General features: G+C 32.0%; 9 protein-coding genes across 10 annotated transcripts; 4 read left to right on the top strand and 5 right to left on the bottom strand.

Moving 5' to 3' along the window:
• The first annotated feature begins 56 nt into the window (after nucleotides 1–56).
• LOC128392268 (cathepsin B-like) lies at nucleotides 57–1,622 on the top strand. The gene is made up of 4 exons (XM_053352268.1): nucleotides 57–318; nucleotides 385–1,051; nucleotides 1,114–1,242; nucleotides 1,310–1,622. The coding sequence occupies exons 1-4, from the start codon at nucleotides 184–186 to the stop codon at nucleotides 1,384–1,386; spliced, it is 1,008 nt and encodes a 335-aa protein (XP_053208243.1). The 5' UTR covers nucleotides 57–183; the 3' UTR covers nucleotides 1,387–1,622.
• LOC128392262 (anaphase-promoting complex subunit 2-like) lies at nucleotides 1,616–4,366 on the bottom strand. Its single transcript, XM_053352258.1, is given in 3 exon segments — nucleotides 1,616–3,177; nucleotides 3,180–3,971; nucleotides 4,039–4,366. Coding segments are annotated over 3 exon segments (2,208 nt in total). The 5' UTR covers nucleotides 4,042–4,366; the 3' UTR covers nucleotides 1,616–1,764.
• Nucleotides 4,367–4,473: 107 nt separating this feature from the next.
• Nucleotides 4,474–6,399, top strand: LOC128392264 (mitochondrial-processing peptidase subunit alpha-like). Its single transcript, XM_053352261.1, has 2 exons — nucleotides 4,474–4,744; nucleotides 4,844–6,399. Exons 1-2 carry the CDS (start codon nucleotides 4,582–4,584, stop codon nucleotides 6,289–6,291), a joined length of 1,611 nt encoding a protein of 536 aa, XP_053208236.1. The 5' UTR covers nucleotides 4,474–4,581; the 3' UTR covers nucleotides 6,292–6,399.
• A 26-nt stretch (nucleotides 6,400–6,425) lies between these two features.
• Nucleotides 6,426–9,230, bottom strand: LOC128392265 (abl interactor 2-like). 2 transcript variants are annotated; one of them, XM_053352262.1, is made up of 6 exons: nucleotides 8,975–9,230; nucleotides 7,955–8,782; nucleotides 7,654–7,692; nucleotides 7,455–7,584; nucleotides 7,117–7,218; nucleotides 6,426–7,035 (listed from the first exon to the last, which is right to left on the bottom strand). In XM_053352262.1, exons 1-6 carry the CDS (start codon nucleotides 9,089–9,091, stop codon nucleotides 6,872–6,874), a joined length of 1,380 nt encoding a protein of 459 aa, XP_053208237.1. In that variant the 5' UTR covers nucleotides 9,092–9,230; the 3' UTR covers nucleotides 6,426–6,871. The 2 variants fall into 2 exon arrangements, with proteins under 2 accessions (XP_053208237.1, XP_053208238.1); XM_053352263.1 differs by lacking the exon at nucleotides 7,117–7,218.
• Nucleotides 9,231–9,375: 145 nt separating this feature from the next.
• LOC128392275 (uncharacterized) lies at nucleotides 9,376–10,948 on the top strand. Its single transcript, XM_053352276.1, has 4 exons — nucleotides 9,376–9,679; nucleotides 9,786–10,396; nucleotides 10,467–10,568; nucleotides 10,634–10,948. The coding sequence occupies exons 2-4, from the start codon at nucleotides 10,115–10,117 to the stop codon at nucleotides 10,766–10,768; spliced, it is 519 nt and encodes a 172-aa protein (XP_053208251.1). The 5' UTR covers nucleotides 9,376–9,679; nucleotides 9,786–10,114; the 3' UTR covers nucleotides 10,769–10,948.
• A 145-nt stretch (nucleotides 10,949–11,093) lies between these two features.
• Nucleotides 11,094–11,918, bottom strand: LOC128392273 (proteasome subunit beta type-2-like). Its single transcript, XM_053352275.1, has one exon. It carries the CDS (start codon nucleotides 11,765–11,767, stop codon nucleotides 11,159–11,161), a length of 609 nt encoding a protein of 202 aa, XP_053208250.1. The 5' UTR covers nucleotides 11,768–11,918; the 3' UTR covers nucleotides 11,094–11,158.
• Nucleotides 11,919–12,301: 383 nt separating this feature from the next.
• On the bottom strand, nucleotides 12,302–15,134 carry LOC128392267 (UDP-glucose 4-epimerase-like). The gene is made up of 4 exons (XM_053352266.1): nucleotides 14,591–15,134; nucleotides 13,870–14,495; nucleotides 12,841–13,740; nucleotides 12,302–12,732 (listed from the first exon to the last, which is right to left on the bottom strand). Exons 3-4 carry the CDS (start codon nucleotides 13,693–13,695, stop codon nucleotides 12,520–12,522), a joined length of 1,068 nt encoding a protein of 355 aa, XP_053208241.1. The 5' UTR covers nucleotides 13,696–13,740; nucleotides 13,870–14,495; nucleotides 14,591–15,134; the 3' UTR covers nucleotides 12,302–12,519.
• A 150-nt stretch (nucleotides 15,135–15,284) lies between these two features.
• LOC128392263 (T-complex protein 1 subunit gamma-like) lies at nucleotides 15,285–17,883 on the top strand. Its single transcript, XM_053352260.1, has 8 exons — nucleotides 15,285–15,447; nucleotides 15,618–15,730; nucleotides 15,834–16,195; nucleotides 16,283–16,471; nucleotides 16,538–16,918; nucleotides 16,987–17,173; nucleotides 17,249–17,521; nucleotides 17,606–17,883. The coding sequence occupies exons 1-8, from the start codon at nucleotides 15,411–15,413 to the stop codon at nucleotides 17,735–17,737; spliced, it is 1,674 nt and encodes a 557-aa protein (XP_053208235.1). The 5' UTR covers nucleotides 15,285–15,410; the 3' UTR covers nucleotides 17,738–17,883.
• A 2,417-nt stretch (nucleotides 17,884–20,300) lies between these two features.
• On the bottom strand, nucleotides 20,301–20,974 carry LOC128392276 (reactive oxygen species modulator 1-like). Its single transcript, XM_053352277.1, has 2 exons — nucleotides 20,810–20,974; nucleotides 20,301–20,691 (listed from the first exon to the last, which is right to left on the bottom strand). Exons 1-2 carry the CDS (start codon nucleotides 20,892–20,894, stop codon nucleotides 20,537–20,539), a joined length of 240 nt encoding a protein of 79 aa, XP_053208252.1. The 5' UTR covers nucleotides 20,895–20,974; the 3' UTR covers nucleotides 20,301–20,536.
• Nucleotides 20,975–21,123: the final 149 nt, after the last annotated feature.

The raw sequence follows: 21,123 nt of genomic DNA, 5'->3' as shown, positions 1-21,123 counted from the left end.
ATGGATAAGGTTATTTAACTAGTTAATTGCCGTTGATTATAATCACGATTCAAGTGATTAGTTGATTTAAAGAGAAGTAATTAAAATATTAATTGATAGTTTTCATAATCAACATTCATGTGAATTGACAACTTTAAGTGAATCAAAGTTAATTAATCAAGTAATTTAACTATAACAATCAATATGAGATCAATTATTTTACTAATTTGTTTAATTGTCAGTGTTAATTGTTCAGAAAAGGTCATCTTATCATCAACAATTAGCCCTTTGTCTGATTTAATGGTCAACAAAATTAACTCACTCAACACAACATGGAAGGTAAGGATTTTGACAGAGCTTTGAACTAAATTAAACTTAATTGTTGATTTGATCTCTTCATTGAAGGCTGGTAAAAATTTTGAAGGATTAACAATCAACCAAATTAAACGATTTCTTGGAGTGAAAAGATTGTTACAATCAAGTAATTCAATCGTTGATTTGGAGACAATTGAAATCGAATCAAACATTCCCAATACATTTGATTCTCGTCGAGTTTGGCCTAACTGTCCATCGATATCATTTATCCGCGATCAGGGAAGTTGCGGTTCATGTTGGGCTTTCTCATCAGTCGAAGCAATGTCCGATCGAACTTGTATCGGTACTAATGGTCGAACTAAAGTTCAACTTTCATCGGAAGATTTATTAACCTGTTGCACTGATTGTGGCGATGGTTGTAACGGCGGCTACCCTGAAGCGGCCTATCAGTATTGGGTCAATTCTGGTATTGTAACCGGTGGACTTTACAACGGAACTGGATGTCAACCTTATAAAATAGCTCCATGTGAACACCATGTACCTGGACCTCGACCCAATTGCACCGATGAACCAACACCCACTTGTGAACATAAATGTCAAAAAGATTATCCTAAATCATATAAACAAGATAAACACTTCGGATTAAAAAGTTACTCAATTGAACGAGATGTTAAACAAATTCAATCGGACATCATGAGAAATGGTCCAGTCACTGGTGCTTTTAATGTCTACGCCGATTTTGTATCATATAAATCAGGTAATTAACCTAATCAACCAATGCCATCGACCATTCAACTTAATTGTCTTAATTGTCTTTAGGTGTTTACCAGAAACATTCAAATGATTTACTCGGAGCTCATGCAGTTAAAATATTGGGTTGGGGCGTTGAACAGGGTGTCCCTTATTGGCTTGTAGCTAATTCCTGGAACACTGATTGGGGTGATCAAGGTGATTAATTGTTCTCATTTATTTCCAATTGTTTAACTAATTTGTTCGCACTCGTTTCCACTTTTAGGTTATTTCAAAATCCACCGAGGGAACAATGAATGTGGAATCGAGGAAAACATTGTAACTGGAATACCCAAGAATTAAATCTAATCTAATTGTGATCATTTGCTTTTCTGCGAATTGTTGATTAGATTGTGATTATCAAAGAAATGATTGTTTGTTATTACAGTTTAATCATCTCGAATGATCAAAGGTTCTCTTTTGCCATTTAATTGGATTTTCGTACATTTTTTTGGCAAACCTTAATTTCTGATTTAATTTTGACAATGAAATCGATTGAAAAAAAAGCAAATTAAATTGATTTGATTTATGAAAAAAAAGAGCTTCAATTTGTACATTTAATTATTAGATACTTAAAAGTATATAAATATATCACAATCGATAAGAATCAAAATATTCAAGACATTTGGTTATTTCTTTTTACAATTAATTGATAATCAACATTATCAGGAATTTTGGTTTTCAGGCTAATTTATATTGACCATTAACAAAGACCAGTTTATGCTCTCGAACTTTGGTTTCAAGAAAATTACGAAGCTGTTGGATTGTTAATTGTTGCTCATTTGATCCTTGCAAGGCAAACATATTTAACATTGATCTGATTCTTTCCAATGGTAGAGAGTTTAAATTGGTCAACATATTTTCAATGAATGACCAATAAACTTTAAGTTTATTTTCACCGACATCTTGATTATTTGAAGATGCGGCTTGATTTATTTCTTGTAATGATTCATCTTCATAATCTTCTTCATCATCAGTTGGATTAACAACTAATTCCGCTTGAGAGGAACTTGAGCCTTGAGTTTGATTAGTAACTAGAATGAAACGATCACTGGAAATCTCTTTGATTATTCCCTTGTTTTGCCAGAAACTGATCTTCCTCCTAAGAAGAGCAGTTGAAACAGAAAGACTTTGACTTAATTCAGATAAATTCCAAGATTCTTTTTCCTGAAACTGCCAAATAATTGCCGCATGAATTGGTGTTACGGTGAATGATTGTTTCTTATCGGCTGTTCCAAAATCTAATTCAAGATCAACTGATCCAAGAGGTGAAATCCAATTTAATGTACGACTTCCCTTGATTGTTTCGAAAGCCTGAGTATAAGTTTTAATTGATTCTATCACTGGTGGTGGAAGTTTCAATTTATTGGCTTCCTCGTTTACATTTAGTCCAAGTTTATCAGGCCAAAATTGTGCCGATAAAATGAGACATTTAATTGGAAATTGGGTCCAGTGATGAGCTTCAATTTCACCGGCGTTGATTCGATTGTCAATTCTTTTAGAAGATGAAATATCTTGTAACATTACTTCACAAGAATGAAGATCAGATTCACCAAAGCGAAGTGTCAAAAGTTCTAAATTTCGCCTTTCATGTTCTACATTACATTCAAAGTTGTGTAAAAATCGTTGAGCTAATAATCTTTGATATTCTTCAACGAAAAGATCTTTACTTTCGTAAACATTAACCAAGATACTGACGATATCAAATTGACGAACTGATTTAGATCGACCAAGATTTCCAGCATCAACTGGATCTGGTTTCCATGATTTCCAATTTTTACCAATCAATTCATCGTCTGTCATAGTGGAAACATCATCAATATTTTGAGAAACATCTTTAGCAAGTTCTGGGACAAGTTCGGAACTTTCATCGGTTAAAGCGGTAATAATACAACGAACTGTATCTTCGCGACTTTTTAAATACTTTTTAATTGGATCACAAACAATTTCAAGAATAACACCACTGGGGTCGAGTATTTTAAGTGCCTTGATTGTTTGAATATACGCAGTTAATATGTCATTCGTTGTGACACCAGGATGAAGAAGTCGAGCATCAAACGAATCTCTTATTGAGTTAATTACTTTTGTTCGGTTCCATGACATTTCTCTAGACACTCTTTCAAGTCTTCGAGAGCAGGTTCAGAATCAGGATATTCTATGATCATATCAAACATTTGACTTGTTCTCATTTGAGCATAAATTTCATGCATAAAGTGTAAAAGTCTTTCATCGGAGGCCTTGATTATTAAAGCTTGATCATCGCCGAAAACCAATTGACGCCATTTAAATATCACATTGTTTATCCAAATTTGTAATTTTTTGAGATAAGATTCGTCAAAGCTTTTTTTACACTTTTCAACAACGTAGGTTTCAATGTGATTATGAATAACCGAAGCAACTGCATCACCACTGATCTCATCCAACAGGTCTAGATCCCGAAGATCGTGGGTTAATTTGATAAATTTGTTCATTATCAGCTGACAGTTACATAAGTTTTCATTTCCAGCAACTTCTGGGTGATTAGACATAACTGCTCCTTTACAAATATTACATTCACCATCTAGATTAGAGCTTGTGTCCATTTCTCTATCCTCATCTTTATCACAATTTTCATTCAATGAAAGAGGATTTAATGACCTGGAAACAGAAAATCCATACTTGTAACATGTTAAAATACGTGAATTAAAGGATTGTTCAATCTTGAAAAATAATAAAGATTTGATCAGATATCTCATCTTTTGCTGATAAATTGCCAATTCTTCAACTTGATTGATAAATAATTCCTTAATCAATTGATTATCCATCCAAAATTTACACGAATTGTGAAGGTAAGAAAAAGCATCAAAAACTTGACAAATAGCAGGATCATTTTCCTCTTCACCTGATTTCTTAAAATAAGACCAAAACATAGGACCAATATTACTAATTAAATGATCACGTAACGAAGATAGATACCATTCTTTATAAATATTCTTCAAGTTATTAATCGATATAATATGAATGGCCTCTTCGATAACAGTTCCAGAAACTTCAGATTTACCAAATGAAGAAGGAGCTTTGGTCAGCAAATTCCAGGCTTGATCAAGAGATGAGATCATTATCATCGAAAAGTGAACAACAATCACAGGTAAGAACAAAACAAATCATAAACCAGTTGTAAATTCACACAAAGAAAATAATTTTACCAGTAATAATTAATACAAAAAGAGTGACAAAAAACTTAATTAAAATCGATTCAAACAAAAAAATAATTAACAAATTTAACCGAAAATGAAAACAAATGTTTCTTTCCAAATGCGAATCCAAATCATCCAATCAGAATGCGCGTTGCCATGGTTACGATTAGAAGCGCGCAATTTGTCAGCCAAAAGAAAGAGCAAAAGTCTAACATTTTTAAAGAGTATAGAAAATAATCCAGCGTGACTTTCACTCTCTCTGTTTGTTTGTTTTAAATTCCTTTTGACAATTAACCTGATTGTTTTCTTTTCTATTAACCAAATGACACTTAATCTAATTCAACGAGGTTACTCTCTGGTCAACCATTTAACTCGATCTTCTTTCATTAGGCAATCATGTCGGTTTAAAAGTTCAACTTCTTCATCCTCAGTTGATTCCAATGGGAATCCATTGACTAGTCTTAAACTCTCAAAACCAATACCTGGTTAGTTAATTGTTTTGTTTTTCTATGTGCTAATTGTTTGGTTGTTTTCTCTAATATGTTTTGCCTTTTATTCTTTTTCAACTTCAATATTCATCTTAGATTTTCCTAGGATTGTTTATCCTTTGGCTCGAGATGAAGGTAATGAGACTAAAGTGACAACATTGGAAAATGGTTTAAGAGTTGCCTCTCAACCGAGATTTGGACAATTTTGTACAGTTGGTGTGATAATTAATTCTGGTTCTAGATATGAGGTTAATTTTACTTCGGGTATTTCACACTTTCTAGAGAAATTATCTTTCCAGTCAACTGAAAGCTATAAATCTCGGGAAGATATTTGGAGTGATCTAGAGAAACATGGAGGAATTTGTGATTGCCAAGGTTCCAGAGATACTTTAATTTATGCTGCTTCTATTGATTCTAGAGGACTTGATGCTGCAATTAAGATAATATCAGAAGCTGTTTATTCACCCAATATATTAGACCATGAATTAGAATCTGCAAGACAAACGATTCAATTTGAATTACTAGATCACACCATGAGACCAGACCAAGAACAAACCTTATTAGAGTTGATTCATAAAGCAGCTTTTAGTGCCAATACTTTGGGATTACCGAGACTTTGTCCACAGGAAAATATCAGCAAGATTAATCGAGATGTACTAATGTCTTACATCAAAACTTATCACACTCCTGATCGGATTGTTTTAGCTGGTGTGGGGGTTGATCATGATAGATTTGTCGATCTTGCTAACAAATATTTTGTTGATGTCAAACCGATTTGGGAGAAAGATGAAACAATCGGTAAATTGGGAGGAAACATTGTTCCTGACAAATCACTGGCTCAATATACTGGTGGTCTTGCTACTTTAGACCGAGACTTATCAACAGTTAATCAAGGATTTGCCGATCTACCAGAATTAGCTCATATTATCTTGGGATTTGAAAGTAGTTCTCACCAGATGATGGAAGATTTCATTCCAATTTGTGTTCTTAACATGATGATGGGCGGCGGTGGATCTTTCTCAGCCGGTGGACCAGGTAAAGGGATGTACACACGATTATACACCAATGTCTTGAATCGTCACCATTGGATGTTCAATGCGACCGCTTATAATCATGCCTACACTGATTCGGGTGTTTTCTGTATCCATGCCAGTGCACATCCTTCACAACTTCAAGAATTGGTTAATGTAATTGTCAGTGAAGCCGTTGGAATGACAGCCAAAATTTCACCAACAGAATTGAAAAGAGCCAAGACACAATTACAATCAATGTTACTCATGAATTTGGAAGCTCGTCCCGTAGTATTTGAAGATATCGCTCGTCAAGTATTAGCCAATGGATTCAGAAGACCACCTCAATATTTCATCGAAGCAATTAACAAAGTAACCGAAGACGATATCATCAGAGTTGCTGAGCGAATGTTAAAAAGTAAAGTCTCATTAGCAGCATTAGGGAACCTTAAATCTTTACCTTCACTTAAAGACGTTGAATTATCATTAACCAACAAAGAAAATAGATTCAAACGATTCTCTGTATTCTCTTAGTTGTTTTTTTTCTTCCATTTTTATTTTGCTGACTGTAAATTTAAAAATTGTAATTCATAGTAAAACTTATATATAATATAGATTAAATGAATGGAATAGATGAAAAAATATCTTTCGTTTAAGAGACAATAATATAATCAGAAATGTTTTATTTTCTTTCTGATTTTCTGGCAAATCGGTTAATTTCTCATCCACAACTTTACAATAAATGGATTAACATAGATGATTAAGCTCTAAATTAGAGATTAGTTATTAGGATTTAAATGAATATGATTAAAGGAGGTTGGATTTGTATGAATATATTATTTAAGATTGTGAATCGAAAAATAAAAACAGTATAAATTTCAATATTGTAATTGATTTTTGGGTTTGGGGTGTTGATTGTAAACGTAAATTTTGAGCTGGTTAAAGTTAACGTTGGATCAACCAATTAGCAGGGGGAAAAACAAATCAGATAACTGGAAATTCATTAGTGAGTCAAAGGAAATGATGATAAAATGAATAGTTTTATAATGTAACTAACAGTCAGCAGCTATCTAATTATTCATTTGATGAGCAGTGAAAATGTTCATGATAATAACTATAAACAGGGTTCAACATAATTTCCTGGAAATAGACCAGTAATACCATCCATTACACCTTCGTACCAACCGTCTTCGTTTTTCTTAATAACATAAATGACTGAATTCTCCGAGAACGAAAGTTCATCATCTGCCTGAGCGATATAATCGTAGACCGCAATGACTGAAAAAGGAGAGAAAATGAAAATAAAAATTAGTAAGAAATTGAATCAAGTCTTTTTTTTCTGGGAACTCAAATCGTTACCTTTTTCAAGATAATTTTTAGGAACCCAATCAGTTGGCACACCGGCTCCATGATTATACATCGTTTCATCGATTGGCGGTGGAGGGGGAAGAGGAGGAGAGACTGAAAAATTCAAAGAGATATCGTGAATAAATAGATTGGAAAAATCAAAAGATCGAAAATCTCTGACTCGTTGATCGACTTAATCAGTAGAAAATAGAGACTTTCATTGAATCGACTATCCGGTTAGAATTGTTGGAAGAGCTCGTTGAATTTAAATTGCGAAAATATTGAGAAAACTGATTCGATTTTTACATAAAATTCAAGCCACAATCAGAAAAGTTATGAAATATTCTTACCATTTCCAGGAATTGAAGCTTGTTGGAGGAGAGGAGGAGGTTCTGGTAAAGAATCACGATTAGAGCCAATATCCTGGTTAACTGGAGGTGGAGGTGGAAGAGGTGGAGTGGGTGAAGGTGGCACAATATTCTGTAAGAATAAAGAAAAGATTGTTAATTATCAATTGGATCTTGAATTTAGACAAAATTAAATTATTACCATGGGTCTTTCTTGATAGATTCTCCTATGCATCAGATCCTGAAGGGATAAAATGAGATAAAGTTAAATGAAACTGTAATAATCTAAGTGCGATTAAGACATCGAATCAAGTACAGTCTTTTACTCGGCCAAACTTGATAAACTAATATAATGATTTGGATGATCAACTAGATCTAGATGATAAGTCTAGTTGATAATGGAAAATTTGAAAACTTCAAGTCAGCCAAGCTAAAAGAGTATAACTTAATCTGTATGATTGAATTGATTTCAGATTGAAATGAATGATTAAAAATTCATTTACCTGTTGTGAATTATTTTGTAAGCCTTGACTATATGTGGGTGTTTGCTGGTAAGTTGGGTCGCCAGAATTTTGTTGCATGAGTTGATGATGAGCCTGTTGGGCTGATTGTAATTGTTGTTGATACTGATCTTGAATTTGCATTGCTTGCATAGCTGCAGAAATTTGTCCCCCTGAATGAGCCATGTTAACTGGAAGAGTTGAATATCCGCTACCTCGTCGAGCACTATCAGGACCTTTTGGATGGCCAATTGGATAATTTGGAGCATAATTACTTGGAACTTGTGGTGGGGCAACAGGAGGAGCAGGGGTTCGATACTCTTTAGATGATCTGGATAAACTACCACTTCCTCTTAAAGTACCTGGTGGAGTTGGTGGCTTAGTAGTGGGAGCAGTTCCAGCTCTACCCATGGTCATTGAATTTGATCCATTAATCTGATTGGAACCCGATAAACGTTTAGTCCGAGGAGCATTTGTTGTGGCAATTTTTACACCATGACCAATGTCATCTAAAATTGAATAATCTATCGGTTTTCTAGTATATTTCACGGGTCTCTCTGGATTTGCTGGAACCAATATCTTATGTTGACGGTATGTTGATTTATTTGCAGTTAAAACTCCAATCTCCCGACGAGCTACTTTCTCTTTGTGTATGTTGACTGTTTGATTGATATGGTTTATTTGTGACTCCATTTCAGCTAATTGTGATCCTTGTAGGTCCAACATGTGGATTAGATTATAAGCCAAAGTATTTATTTGATATGCCACACTGGCCAAAGACTGAGTGGTATAATTTTTAGTCTCTTCAAGGGCAGCTTTTTTATCCTCCGCCTGTTAACAGATATGAACACAAAAATGACAGAGAGAAAAAAGCAATTGAAAAACCGGCCATTCAGTCATAATTTTGATCAAAAAGAAACAATGTAATGAAACATTGATACATATTCAATTCCCTAATCGCTCAACAAATACATTAATTATCATAGAAAAGCAAATTTAGTATCAATAAATCAGCCAACTTACTCTGAAATAATTATCCTCACAATATTTGGCAACTAATTCAAGATTGGAATGACTATCTTGAAGGTTTTGTCTCCCTTCAGGAATATCATTTTGAATTAACTCGAATAAATCACTCATGGCTAAATTAATGGAAGAACAACTTGATGGTATCAATGGAGAAACCAATCAAGAGATTAAATAAAAACAAAAGAAGAAAATTAAATTACAATTAATTAGATAATCACATAGATTAAAATTGTCAATGAAAAAAAAAACAAAACAAAACTCCTCTTTAGGGTTCGTCTCAAAATCTACAAAAAAAGAAATTTAATCAAACGAATCAAAAGATTTAATTGAATATTCGGACAATTAACAGTTCCACCAATTAAGTCTATTGACCAAATCGAAAGAAAATCTAATCAGTTCAACCTAATTGCGAATCAAATTTTCCAAATTAAAAGTCATCACCTAAAAATGAGTTTCTTTTCATGAACAAATGAAAATCCAATTTTATTTTGATTGGAAAAGAGCAAGAAATCAATTGAATGACATTTAATTGTCGCTCAAATGTAGATTGTAGATTTACAGTGAACAACATGTTCCAATTTTAATTGTCTCCAATTTAGATCAATTCTAATGTGAGAATATTAATTTACAACAAAAATCTCTTTGGTAACCAAGATGAAGCTTCTCCCGCTGCCATTACCTGGACCCACCTTAAAAAAGGTAAACTTGTCAATGGTTTGAGAAAATTGATTCTCAAATTTTCTTGTTTTCTTTAATTTGATTGTTCCAATTGTAATTAATTTTTTTTATCATTCAATTATTTCAGGTGAATATGTCACACATCATGTCAAGTTAATCTCATCTTAATTTTGGAATCAAATCTCATCTAATTGAAGTTATTTCGGCCTTTCAAATTTTCCTATTTTTCCAATTCTATTCTATTTACCTGTCAACCCATTTAATCTGAGTCTTTTTCTTGATTTGATTGGATTGTTTTTCTCTAATTGGATTAGAGTTTTTTGTTTTAATTTCTATATTCTTATTGTGACCTGAGGAATTAATTTAACTGTTTGTTGGTGGGAACATTTTACCTGGAAAACAAGGAAAAAAAGATTCAAAATCCAAAAGGAAATCAAAGTGTAAAAGCCAATCAACATGTTTCTAGTTAGAAGGTGTTTTGCTCCTTGTTTTACAATTAAGAAATCTAATTGTATTAGCCTTGAATGTGGATCTAAATTGATCGCTGGTTACACTGCCTTTATTCACTTTGTGGCCATTTTTTATTGTACCGAACTATTGAGAGGAGGAAGATCGGATGATGTCGCTTCGCCTTTCTTTCAAATGGATAAATCAATCAAAACGTTTGCTACTTTTGGAATCATTTATTGTTTCTGTTTCATCATATTTGCATTCCTTTTGTACCTTGGAATCAAAAAGGTAAATCTAATCAATCTAATTTCCATCGATAATTTGATTAATTTCTTACAAAATCTTCTCTCACCTACAGGAAATCCGTTTTCTCTACTTATTCTGGATCATCTGTACAGCCATTGAATTGCTCGCAGCTTTTTTCATTGGTGCATTTCTCATCTATCGTTACAGATATTTCGTAAGTTAATTGTTTTAAATTGATTTTCTTACCACCGACTAATTGTTTCTCATCTCTCTCTACAGTCTTATGCACTATTTTCTCTCTGTGCTCTTTGGGTCTATGGTGTTTATCACTTTTATCTTTGGTGGGTCATAATTTCTCAATATTATTACCTTAAAGTGTTTCAAGAACCAACATTTCTTGTTTTATATTCATGATCAATTTATATAATTTGTTAATCAACTCTCACCCATCGACAATTTGAATCTCAAAAATTACCTAACCGACAACTTATAATCACGATCAAAATCTCACTGTCATTTTTTTTTTTACAATTCAATTGAGCACATTGACAACTATTCTAACAAAAAAAAATTAAATTATCATTAAAACTATTATTTGAATGTTTTCATTAGTCAACTCATTCAAATTGATTAATTGATCATGATGATTCTCGGTAAATGGATCAAGTCTTTTCATAAGCAAGACGATTAAATTGTAAGATCATCATAATGGTTAATGAAATTTAAAATAGAATGAAAATTAAATCCAAACAAAAGGAACTTTATCAAATTTCTTGATACGAAAGGTGTTGACAATTGTATTATTTAGACGTTCTTAGGTTTGTTAACGTTTATATCAGGTAATCTTTTAATTCCATTGGCATCCAATCGCTTGACACAATAGTTTTTCAATGATCCAACAAACCGTTTACTAATTTCATTGATACAGTAAGTTAATAATTGAACACCTTCTTCCTCGGTCATATCGGGTCGATAATTTTTATCCAGGATACCAAGGGTGAACATCTGAGGATAACCATGAGATGCATAAGGCAATTCAGAGAGAGTGGCCAGATAATCAATATAGAAAAGCTGAGGTCCTTTCTCTTTATCAAATCCAGCAAGAATAAGATTACAATGGTAAGGAGTGCGACTTCTTAGATAATCAGCAAGGTTTCTCTGGATAAATAGAGCAGCACATTTGGGTGACAATTCAAATCCATTTCGTATCTTGAATAGTTGAATATTTTTACCAATAAATTCAGCAAATTGGGTGGTGTCACCATTCTCACCAACAACCCCCATCATTAAATTGTCACATAGAGTGTAAATCTTGTCACAATCATTTTTAACAAACATAATACTGAAGGCTGCATGAGTATCAGCAGCGATTAGAGCAAAGTCATTAAAACTAACACCAATAACAGCTTCCATTGTTTAAGGTTTGACGTGAAAAGATTGACAACTAGTTGACAAAATGAAGAACAAATTACAAATTGTTTAATTGAAATTCACGAGATTATCAAAATTTAATCAAATTACTAAATTTGTCTCAACAACAGAAAATTAATTTCAAAATGTTTTCTTGCTGAATAATAGAGTCTATTTTCACTTGGAATTTTCGTGAAAATAGCCAATAGTCTATTCTCACTGCAAAGTTTTTTTTAATTTGATTCAATCAATTAACTGATTCATTAGCTGATTGTGATGAATTTACGGATGAGATGTCTACATAAATTCTGAGATTTATTTTCCAATGAGATTGAATATTGGCTAGACTCTAATTCTAATTGTTAAATTTTCACAGATTTTTGATTGAATATCCTTTTAATTGACGATTAATTATGTGATTAAATTGTTTCGTTTGATTGCTGAATCTTTCTAACCAATTGAAATTGAATCTTTCTGGTGCCTCGACTGTTTAATGCATCCAAGAATATTTTACAGTAATTAGTTTTGATCATTAAATTAATTGGAATAATTTATTTATTTGATTGTTTGTTTGTTTGTTTGTTTGTACGAAAAAGATAATCAAAACCCGGAAACCTTGAATTGTGTTAACTATTTGAAGTATATTATTGCACTGGATTAAAAGGCAAAGATCAAAATAATGAAATTAAGGCCTCGAATTAAATGTTTTAGATGCTCTGGTTTTTTTGTTGTTGGTTAAAAATTGATTGGTCAGCTTAGGAATTATCAGTTCGATAGCCTTTTGGATTCTTTGATTGCCAATTCCAAGTGTGTTTACACATATCATCGATTGTGTAATTAGGTTTCCAGCCAAGTAATTCGATCGCTTTACTATTATCAGCGTACATGGCATCAACATCTCCAGGTCTACGAGCGACAATTTCATACGGTACTTTAACTCCAGTGATTTTTTCAAATGCTGTGATAACCTTTTCATAAGAAAACAAGACGAAAATATTAATTGAAACGAATCATTAAAATGAAACTGAAAGTATTTGAAAAGTAATTAAAGGGAAAGTAATTAAGAGGACATTTACCTCTAAAACTGAGAGACCACAACCATTACCAAGGTTAAAGATTTTATATCCTGACCATTTATTCTGGAAAAGTTTGTCCAAGGCGATGACATGACCCCAGGCAAGATCCATGACATGGATATAATCTCTGACCCCGGTTCCATCTTTGGTCTTGAAATCATCACCAAATACTTGGAGTTTAGGTCGACGACCAACAGCAACTTGAGAAATGAAAGGCATCAAATTGTTAGGAATTCCTTGTGGATCTTCACCAATCTCTCCAGATTCATGAGCACCAATTGGATTAAAATAACGAAGTGAAACAATACACCAATCCTTTTCACTATTAGATAAATCACTGAGAATTTGTTCAATAACAAATTTGGTTCTTCCATAAGGATTGGTAATTGTTGAACCAGTTGGATGATTCTCATCAATTGGTAGATATTGTGGTAAACCATAAACGGTAGCCGATGAAGAGAAGATTAAATTTTTAACATTATATTTTCTCATAACTTTGAGTAAATTAATTGTTCCAGTAACATTATTCTCATAATATTCTAATGGTTTAACCATCGATTCACCAACAGCTTTAAGTCCAGCGAAATGCATAACAGCACCAATCTTATGATCTCTGAATATTTGACCGATTCCTCTTTCATCCAATAAATCGGTATTAAAGAATTTCACCTTTTTCGATGTTAATAATTCAATTCGCCGTAAGCTCTCAGGTAAACAATTTTGATTTATCTCGGTGCAAATGGCATTAGATAAATTGTCCATGACAATTATTTCATAATTAGCTTCAAGCAGAGTTAGAACACAATGACTTCCAACAAAACCTGCACCACCAGTAACCAGAATAACTCTCGACATTGTTGATCCAGAACAGTAATTGCAACAATTTAAGATGAGTAAAAACTGTAAATGAACAATTAACAAAGAAAAATCAAGAGAAAAACAATTAATAAAAGGTAATCATTTCTATTATAGTAACATTGGGAAAATGAAAGGATTTTTATAATAAGGTGATGGGAAATATTTACTTACCGAGAGAGAAGGTTTATTGTTAGATGAGAATTTAAATGTTAAATGTATTTAAGTAGATTGATATTCCAATGGATGAGAAATAAATTAGTGAGAAGTTAATTAAATCAATAAAAATGTTGGGTGGGTCATTGGAGAGGAGGGTCAATTAGAAAACAGGAAGAGAAAAGGGCAACTATAAATGTTGAACCAGAAAACTTGATTGAAATGAAAATGAAGATGAGATTTTCATCTCAATTTATCATGTTAATTGTATGGAGAGTTGAAGTGAGCAGAAACAATTAAAAGAGGAGTTTAAATGATTAAAGAAAATGTCGAGAGATAATTCAATTGGCACACTGATAAAACATTATGATTGAATTGATTAGTATCTGGAATATGAATGTTGTTGTTGGTGAAATTTACCCTTGCCCTTGGAAAATTACATTCAAGTATTTACCTCTTTTCAATCAAGGTTACTGGTTGATTGTTTATGTTACACCGATAATTAGAATCAACTTGATGAGGGTAAATTGTCAAAGAAAATGAAACAATTAAAAAACAATCGCAGCTTTTTCATTTAAAGAGTAAAACTTAGTAAATAGAGAAGCTTAAACATATGTTCCAACTGATTGGTTAATATTGACAACCTTGAATAGAGAAATAAAAATAGAAAAATAGATTCTTTATATTAATGGAATTAATTAAATCACTTGTATAGAAAATCAAAAGATGATCAACTTACATTTCATTAAGAATTGTTTCCATCAATAAGAGACATCGGTTCTTCAATGGTTCCTTTTTTTTGCTTTAAAGGGTAACACTTAAAAGATTAAGAAGAAACCTTTTTACATTGATCACTAACTAAATTCTTGAAGAATCTATTGATTTGTCAATCAATCAATAGACAATCAATAGATTAACAGTCAAATCAGAGTAACCAAAAGAAAACAATTCCAGGTGACAAGCTTAAGGTGTTGACTTAATTAACATGAATAATAGATACACTTGATACATGAAGATTGATTAAATTGTTCGCAAAAGACAAATTAACAGAGAACTTAAATTCACAATTAGTAAAAGTAAATTATCTTGACAATCAAATTAAATGATCATCATAATGTTGTAATTGAACAATTCAAATGACCAACAACAACAACAATCATTTCAATGGAATCGAAGGCAAAAAAGAAAATTATACCAGGAATGAACGAAAGATTAATTTGTCTTGTAAGGAGGAAATTCGAATTCAATCAATTGATAATTTCAATTAGAAATTAAATTAAATTGTTGGTTAAATTGATGCAAGTTTAAAGCAATTAGACAATCGGTGAGTTTAGAGTCGTTTCGATGCTATTTTAAGAGAAAAGAATATGTGAAAATAGCAGTTAATCGATAGATCGTTTCGATTTAAATTGAAACAGCATTGGACTAACATTGTTCATAGAAAGTGATTCCCTTTCAAATTTCATCTTCTTAACTGTTTGTTAATCAATCTGATTAATATTTTCTTATTGTCTTTATTTAATTTTTCTATTAAACGATAACTCAACACTCGACTCATCATGTTTGGAATGGAAGCACCAAGAATTCTCGTTCTAAGTGAGTTGATCTTGTCTTTCTAATTCTGTCTTATTCTGACTATTGTGTTTAAGGCGTGAATGGGTTTGGTTATTTTTGGATTTTTCCTTTGTTAATTATCCAACATTTTCTTTTTGCTTTCTTTGGATTTATTAACTTATTTTTCAATTCCATTTTGTTTTTATTCTTAGGTCAGAACACTAAACGTGAATCTGGACGTAAGGTTCAATTGGAAAATGTCCGTGCTGCTAAGGCTATTGCCGATGTAATTAGGACTTGTCTTGGTCCTAAATCTATGCTAAAGGTATTGATTAGTTGGACCCATGCTTTCAATTAGATTGTTTATTTTACAAGTTTGGTTAAATTTTATTCTTTACTGGGATTGATCTTTGTTTTATCTATATTAGATGTTGATGAATCCTATGGGATCAATTGTCATGACCAATGATGGTAATGCGATTTTACGTGAGATTACAGTTCAACATCCTGCGGCTAAAACGATGATTGAAATCAGTCGAACTCAAGATGAAGAAGTTGGTGATGGTACCACTTCCGTAATTATCTTGGCTGGTGAATTTATGTGTGTCGCTCAACCATTTTTGGAGAAGAATATGCACCCAACCATCATAATTAAAGCCTTTAGACAATCTCTAGATGATTTAAACGATTTCTTAAAGAAAGATGTTGCTACTCCCATCGACTTGAATGACGAGAAGCAAATTCTTCAGGTTATCCAATGTTGTATTGGAACAAAAATTCTTGGTAGAACGTAAGTTTCATCTTATCTGATCTATTTTACATTTAACATTTCAATTTATGATATAATTTTGAATCATTTTCTTTTTTTTCTATGAAGCGGTGAATTTGCATGTCGTTTAGCATTAGATGCTGTGAGAACTGTTTACATTGAGGAAAATGGTCGTAAAGAGATTGACATCAAACGTTATGCTAAAGTTGAAAAGGTGCCTGGTGGGGTTCTTGAAGATTCTAGAGTCTTGAAAGGTGTTATGTTCAATAAAGACGTTATTCACGCTCAGATGCGAAGGTTCGTATTTACCTGTTAGATATTTTTTCTTATTCATTGATGATCATTTTTCTCTTCATTTTTCAGGCGCATTGAGAAACCTCGAATTCTTCTCCTCGATTGTGGATTAGAATATAAAAAAGGTGAAAGTCAAACTGATATCGAGATGACCAAAGAAAATGATTTTACCGCTTTACTTCAAATCGAAGAGGATTATATTCAACAAGTTTGTGCAGATATTATCAGGTTCAAACCCGATCTCGTTGTAACCGAAAAGGGTGTTTCTGATTTGGCTCAACATTTCTTAGCTAAAGCAAACATTTCAGTTCTGAGACGATTAAAGAAAACTGATAACAATCGTTTGGCTCGTGCTTGTGGAGCTACAATTGTTAACCGAACCGATGAAATCAGAGAGGAAGACATTGGAACCCAGGCTGGTCTCTTTGAAGTGCAAAAGATTGGTGATGAGTAAGTTTAATCAAATAACCTTTTCCATCTCTTCTCTTTATTAACTTACTAATAATTACTTATTTCAGGTACTTTTCATTTGTTGTTGAATGTGCAAATCCAAAAGCATGTACTATTTTACTTCGAGGCGCAAGTAAAGATATTCTCGGTGAAATTGAACGTAATCTCCAAGATGCTATGTGTGTTGCTAGAAATATCCTTCTAGAACCTTTCATTGTGCCCGGAGGTGGTGCTGTCGAAATGGCTTGTGGAAAGGTAACTAATTCAACTGTGCAACTCTCAACTGTCTCGAACGACTACTAAAGCCAATTTCTTTTCCTTTAATTTCAGCTATTAAGTGATAAGGCCAAAGGTCTAACCGCAGTATCTCAAGCACCTTATCGTGCTATTGCTAGAGCTTTAGAAGTCATCCCTAGGACACTAATTCAAAATTGTGGTGGTAACACAATACGAACTTTAACCGCTTTACGAGCCAAACACGCCGCCGGTGATAATAAAACTTTCGGTATCGATGGTGATACTGGTGAAATTGTCGATATGAAAACACTTAACATTTGGGAACCTTTAGCTGTTAAACAACAAGCTTATAAAACCGCAGTTGAGGTAATTTACATAACATGATTACTAATTTGCTAGATCATTTTATTAATTGTCTCGATTTCCTTCTTTCTCTCTTTCACCATTTAGACGGCTGTCATTCTACTTAGAATCGATGATATTGTCTCAGGTTCCAAGAAACGAGAAACATTGGAAAAAGAAGCATCAACCAAAGCGATGTCTTCTGCTAAACCTACTGAAGAATCACAAAAAGAAGAATGATCATGATTAATTGTCTTAATTCTGATTAATCAGTAACAATTTCCATCGGTCACTTTTCTCTTACCTCTTTTGTTTGAAAATTTTTTTCTTATTACTTGTAACAACCGCGATTTAACTTTAATAACAATAAGATTTTGATTAATCAATTACAGATAATCTCATAATTATTATTGAAAATTCCGTCAAAAGATGATTAAAACAAAAAAAATACTAAAATCAAATTGAACAACAATTACGTTTGAAAACTCGCAAAAAGAAATGCGACAATTAAAGATAATCGGATGTTTAATTTACTAAGAATTTGACCAACAATCTAACTAATTAACTGTTAAAGATTTGAAGGTTTTGTTACTAACGATTAAATTATCAGTTTATAACAATTACGAGCATTTAATCAAATGAGAATCAACATTTTTATAGCCAAATAAATGTAATCATATTTACACAATGATAATTGTTTCCTTGATATTTAATTTGATTTCATAATAACCAATGAAGCTGATTAAAGGTCAGTCAATTAAAATCAATCAACGATTGGGGTTAATTGTAACTATTGGTTAAATATATTGAATACAATGTGTGTTGAACTAATTGAATAGGAAGATAATAATAAAATCAGATTAAAATGTAATATCATCAGTAATCAAAAATGAATGAATGGGGTAAAAGCGAAATGAATTAATTAACAATTGTTGCAATTCGATGAACAATTAGTATCTATTAAATGGACCCATTGATTGTTTGGCCTCCATCTTGAGCATCCGCCATCGCCGATACCCAACGACACAAGAAACCATCGTGATCAGGCCAAGAATCACCGCCGCCGCGATAATGTAAGTGATATGAATCAACATCGTACAAGTGATTCCCTATTGAATAATCAATAATCAATGAACAACGAATAGCAATTAGCATTAATTGTGATTAATTAGCCTTTTCGATTAATTACTTTGTGACCTAATTATTTAGATTATCAACATGATTGCAAACTAATTTACGTCCTTAATCAATTGATCAGATGCTATTGCAAGTTAAGATAAATTAAATTTGGCTAATTAATTAGTTACATGAATGTTGATTTGTGATAATAAATCAATGAATTAAATTTCATGATCATTGATTATTTAAGCTTCAGATGAAATTTTGTGCATAATAATTGATTTTCACAAAGTTAATTATTAGTTTAATGGTTAATTGTTAATTGTGGTACTTACAGTAAGTGAGTAGTCTGAACATTTTTGAATGTTAATTGTTGTGATGGTGAAATTGTTGGATGAATATAATTCATTTAATTGTTTTGAACACTTTTCTTGTGTTAGGGTTTCAACACAATGAGTAAATTCAGCCAAATAGCAACAATTAGCACCGTTGATTTGATATTCATTTGGTTTGATTGTTAAATCGAGGCGATTTTGTAAATTACCCTCACAGGTGATTAAAGCTGAATTCATCTTAATCAAACACTGATTGTCATAATTATCTTGAGCCACTGTCCATCTAATCAGGATATTTAGAGTTAGAAACACAATCACATTGAAATGGCCAATTAATCCAGTTATAGGAAACATTTTTCCCAAATTAGTTAACAAAATCAAACAAAAGTAAAAGTTGAACGAATCAAAATTGTTAAGAGACAATTAGTGTTGCTCACACCAACAATCAGTGAACAATTAACAGTAAATGATACTAAAGAAGTTGCCTAACTATCTTTAAATTGTAATCAACATGATCTCTCTGATTATATTACCTTAATTGTGATTAAATTGAGGGAGAAAGAGAGAGAAATTAATTACAGATTCAATATGTAGAGGCGCAGTAGACAAAAGTTTCATTAATTGTTTCGTTGATTGTTATTAATTATTTGTAACTTTCAAGTTGATTATTTCAATAAAACTACAAATTTAAACTGTATTAATAAATTAAACTCATTTAATTGTTGATAAATAAACAAGATTATTTTATTTTTCTACTTCGTTGGTTGTGATTAAGCATTAATTTTACTCATTAATCAATTGCTTTTGATTGCTAAGCTTAATTTTGATTTAAATTGTTTTGGATCTTTCGTCTATTTTGATTGTTTAATCACTTCCAATGTTAAAATATTCACCAATCCATTTAGACTAATATGATAATCTCATGTTCATGATTATTTGATTGTTGATCATTTAGATGTTGAATTGTTTAAATATTCAAGGATTTAACCATTAGCATTATTTTGCCATCTAAATTTAGGAAATTAATGATAACTAATTAATTGACAGATCTGAAGATATATTGATCTTATTGATGAAAGAAATTGATTGTAAATTATTTAATCAATGAACAAATTGTTAGTCAATTAGGTTATCGATCCAATCCCAGGATTAGATGTTTGAATCTATCATCAATATCGAGATGAATTTTATTAGAACAAAATTTAATCAATTTGCTCTCAATCATCAAAATCAACTGATTACTTGATTATCCTAAATGTTGACGAATCACATAGGAAATGACATAGGAAAAGTTAATCAGTTGATTAATTGTTCAAGGGATAGAAAAAGTTGAGTGATAACCATGAGAATTAAATATTAACTAATATATTCTGAGTCTATTCAATTGAGACTGAGAATAATATTTATTATTATCATGATTAGAATCAGCAAGAAAAAGGTAAAGGTAACTTGTCAGTCAATGAGAGTAAAGGTAGATATTAAAGTGAGAGAGTAAAATCATCAAACATTGAAACTGATCAGAATCTTTACCAATGAAAATCTTTTGACATCTAATTACAGAAATTAAATTCCAACAAAATATAAATCAACATCTAGAAGCTTGACTTAGGCCACAAACCACAACACCCCAACCAATACCAACAGATGAATGTTTCATCAATCTCATGGACATATCACGACCTCGTGATCCTAATCTAAGACAAGCAGCCCCACCAGAGACCATACCAGCAACAATACCAACTAAATTTAATTAAAAAGAAAACCAAAAAAGAGTAAACAATTAAACAATAAAATAATAAGAGAAATGTGTAAACATTGAAAAAGAAACGAAACCAAAAATAATAACAAATCTACTTACGAGCGACTCCCAAGGCTACACCATTAGTAAGTTTAACGGCACATGAAGGCTCGGAAGGCCTAATCCAACCATCAACTCGACCCATAATCGTAAATTAATTAGTTAATTAAAGTTAAATCAAATTTTATTCCAATTTGTTGTTTTGACTTTGAAAGAAAAAAAAAGAAAACAGTCAATCAACTCCATCTATCAAAAGAAAAAAGAACCTTGTCGATAGTATCGAATCGAACTGATCGATTATCGATATTGAAGAAAAGAAAACGAATCAGTTACAACGAAAATCGTTAGATGGCGATAGTCATTTTCGAATTTTT

This window comes from Panonychus citri, unplaced genomic scaffold (assembly GCF_014898815.1).
Source record: "Panonychus citri isolate SS breed McGregor unplaced genomic scaffold, ASM1489881v1 Contig00136, whole genome shotgun sequence".
NCBI lineage: Eukaryota > Metazoa > Arthropoda > Arachnida > Trombidiformes > Tetranychidae > Panonychus > Panonychus citri.
The sequence above is the reverse complement of the archived record's forward strand: the minus strand, read 5'-3'. Positions and strand labels throughout refer to the sequence as shown.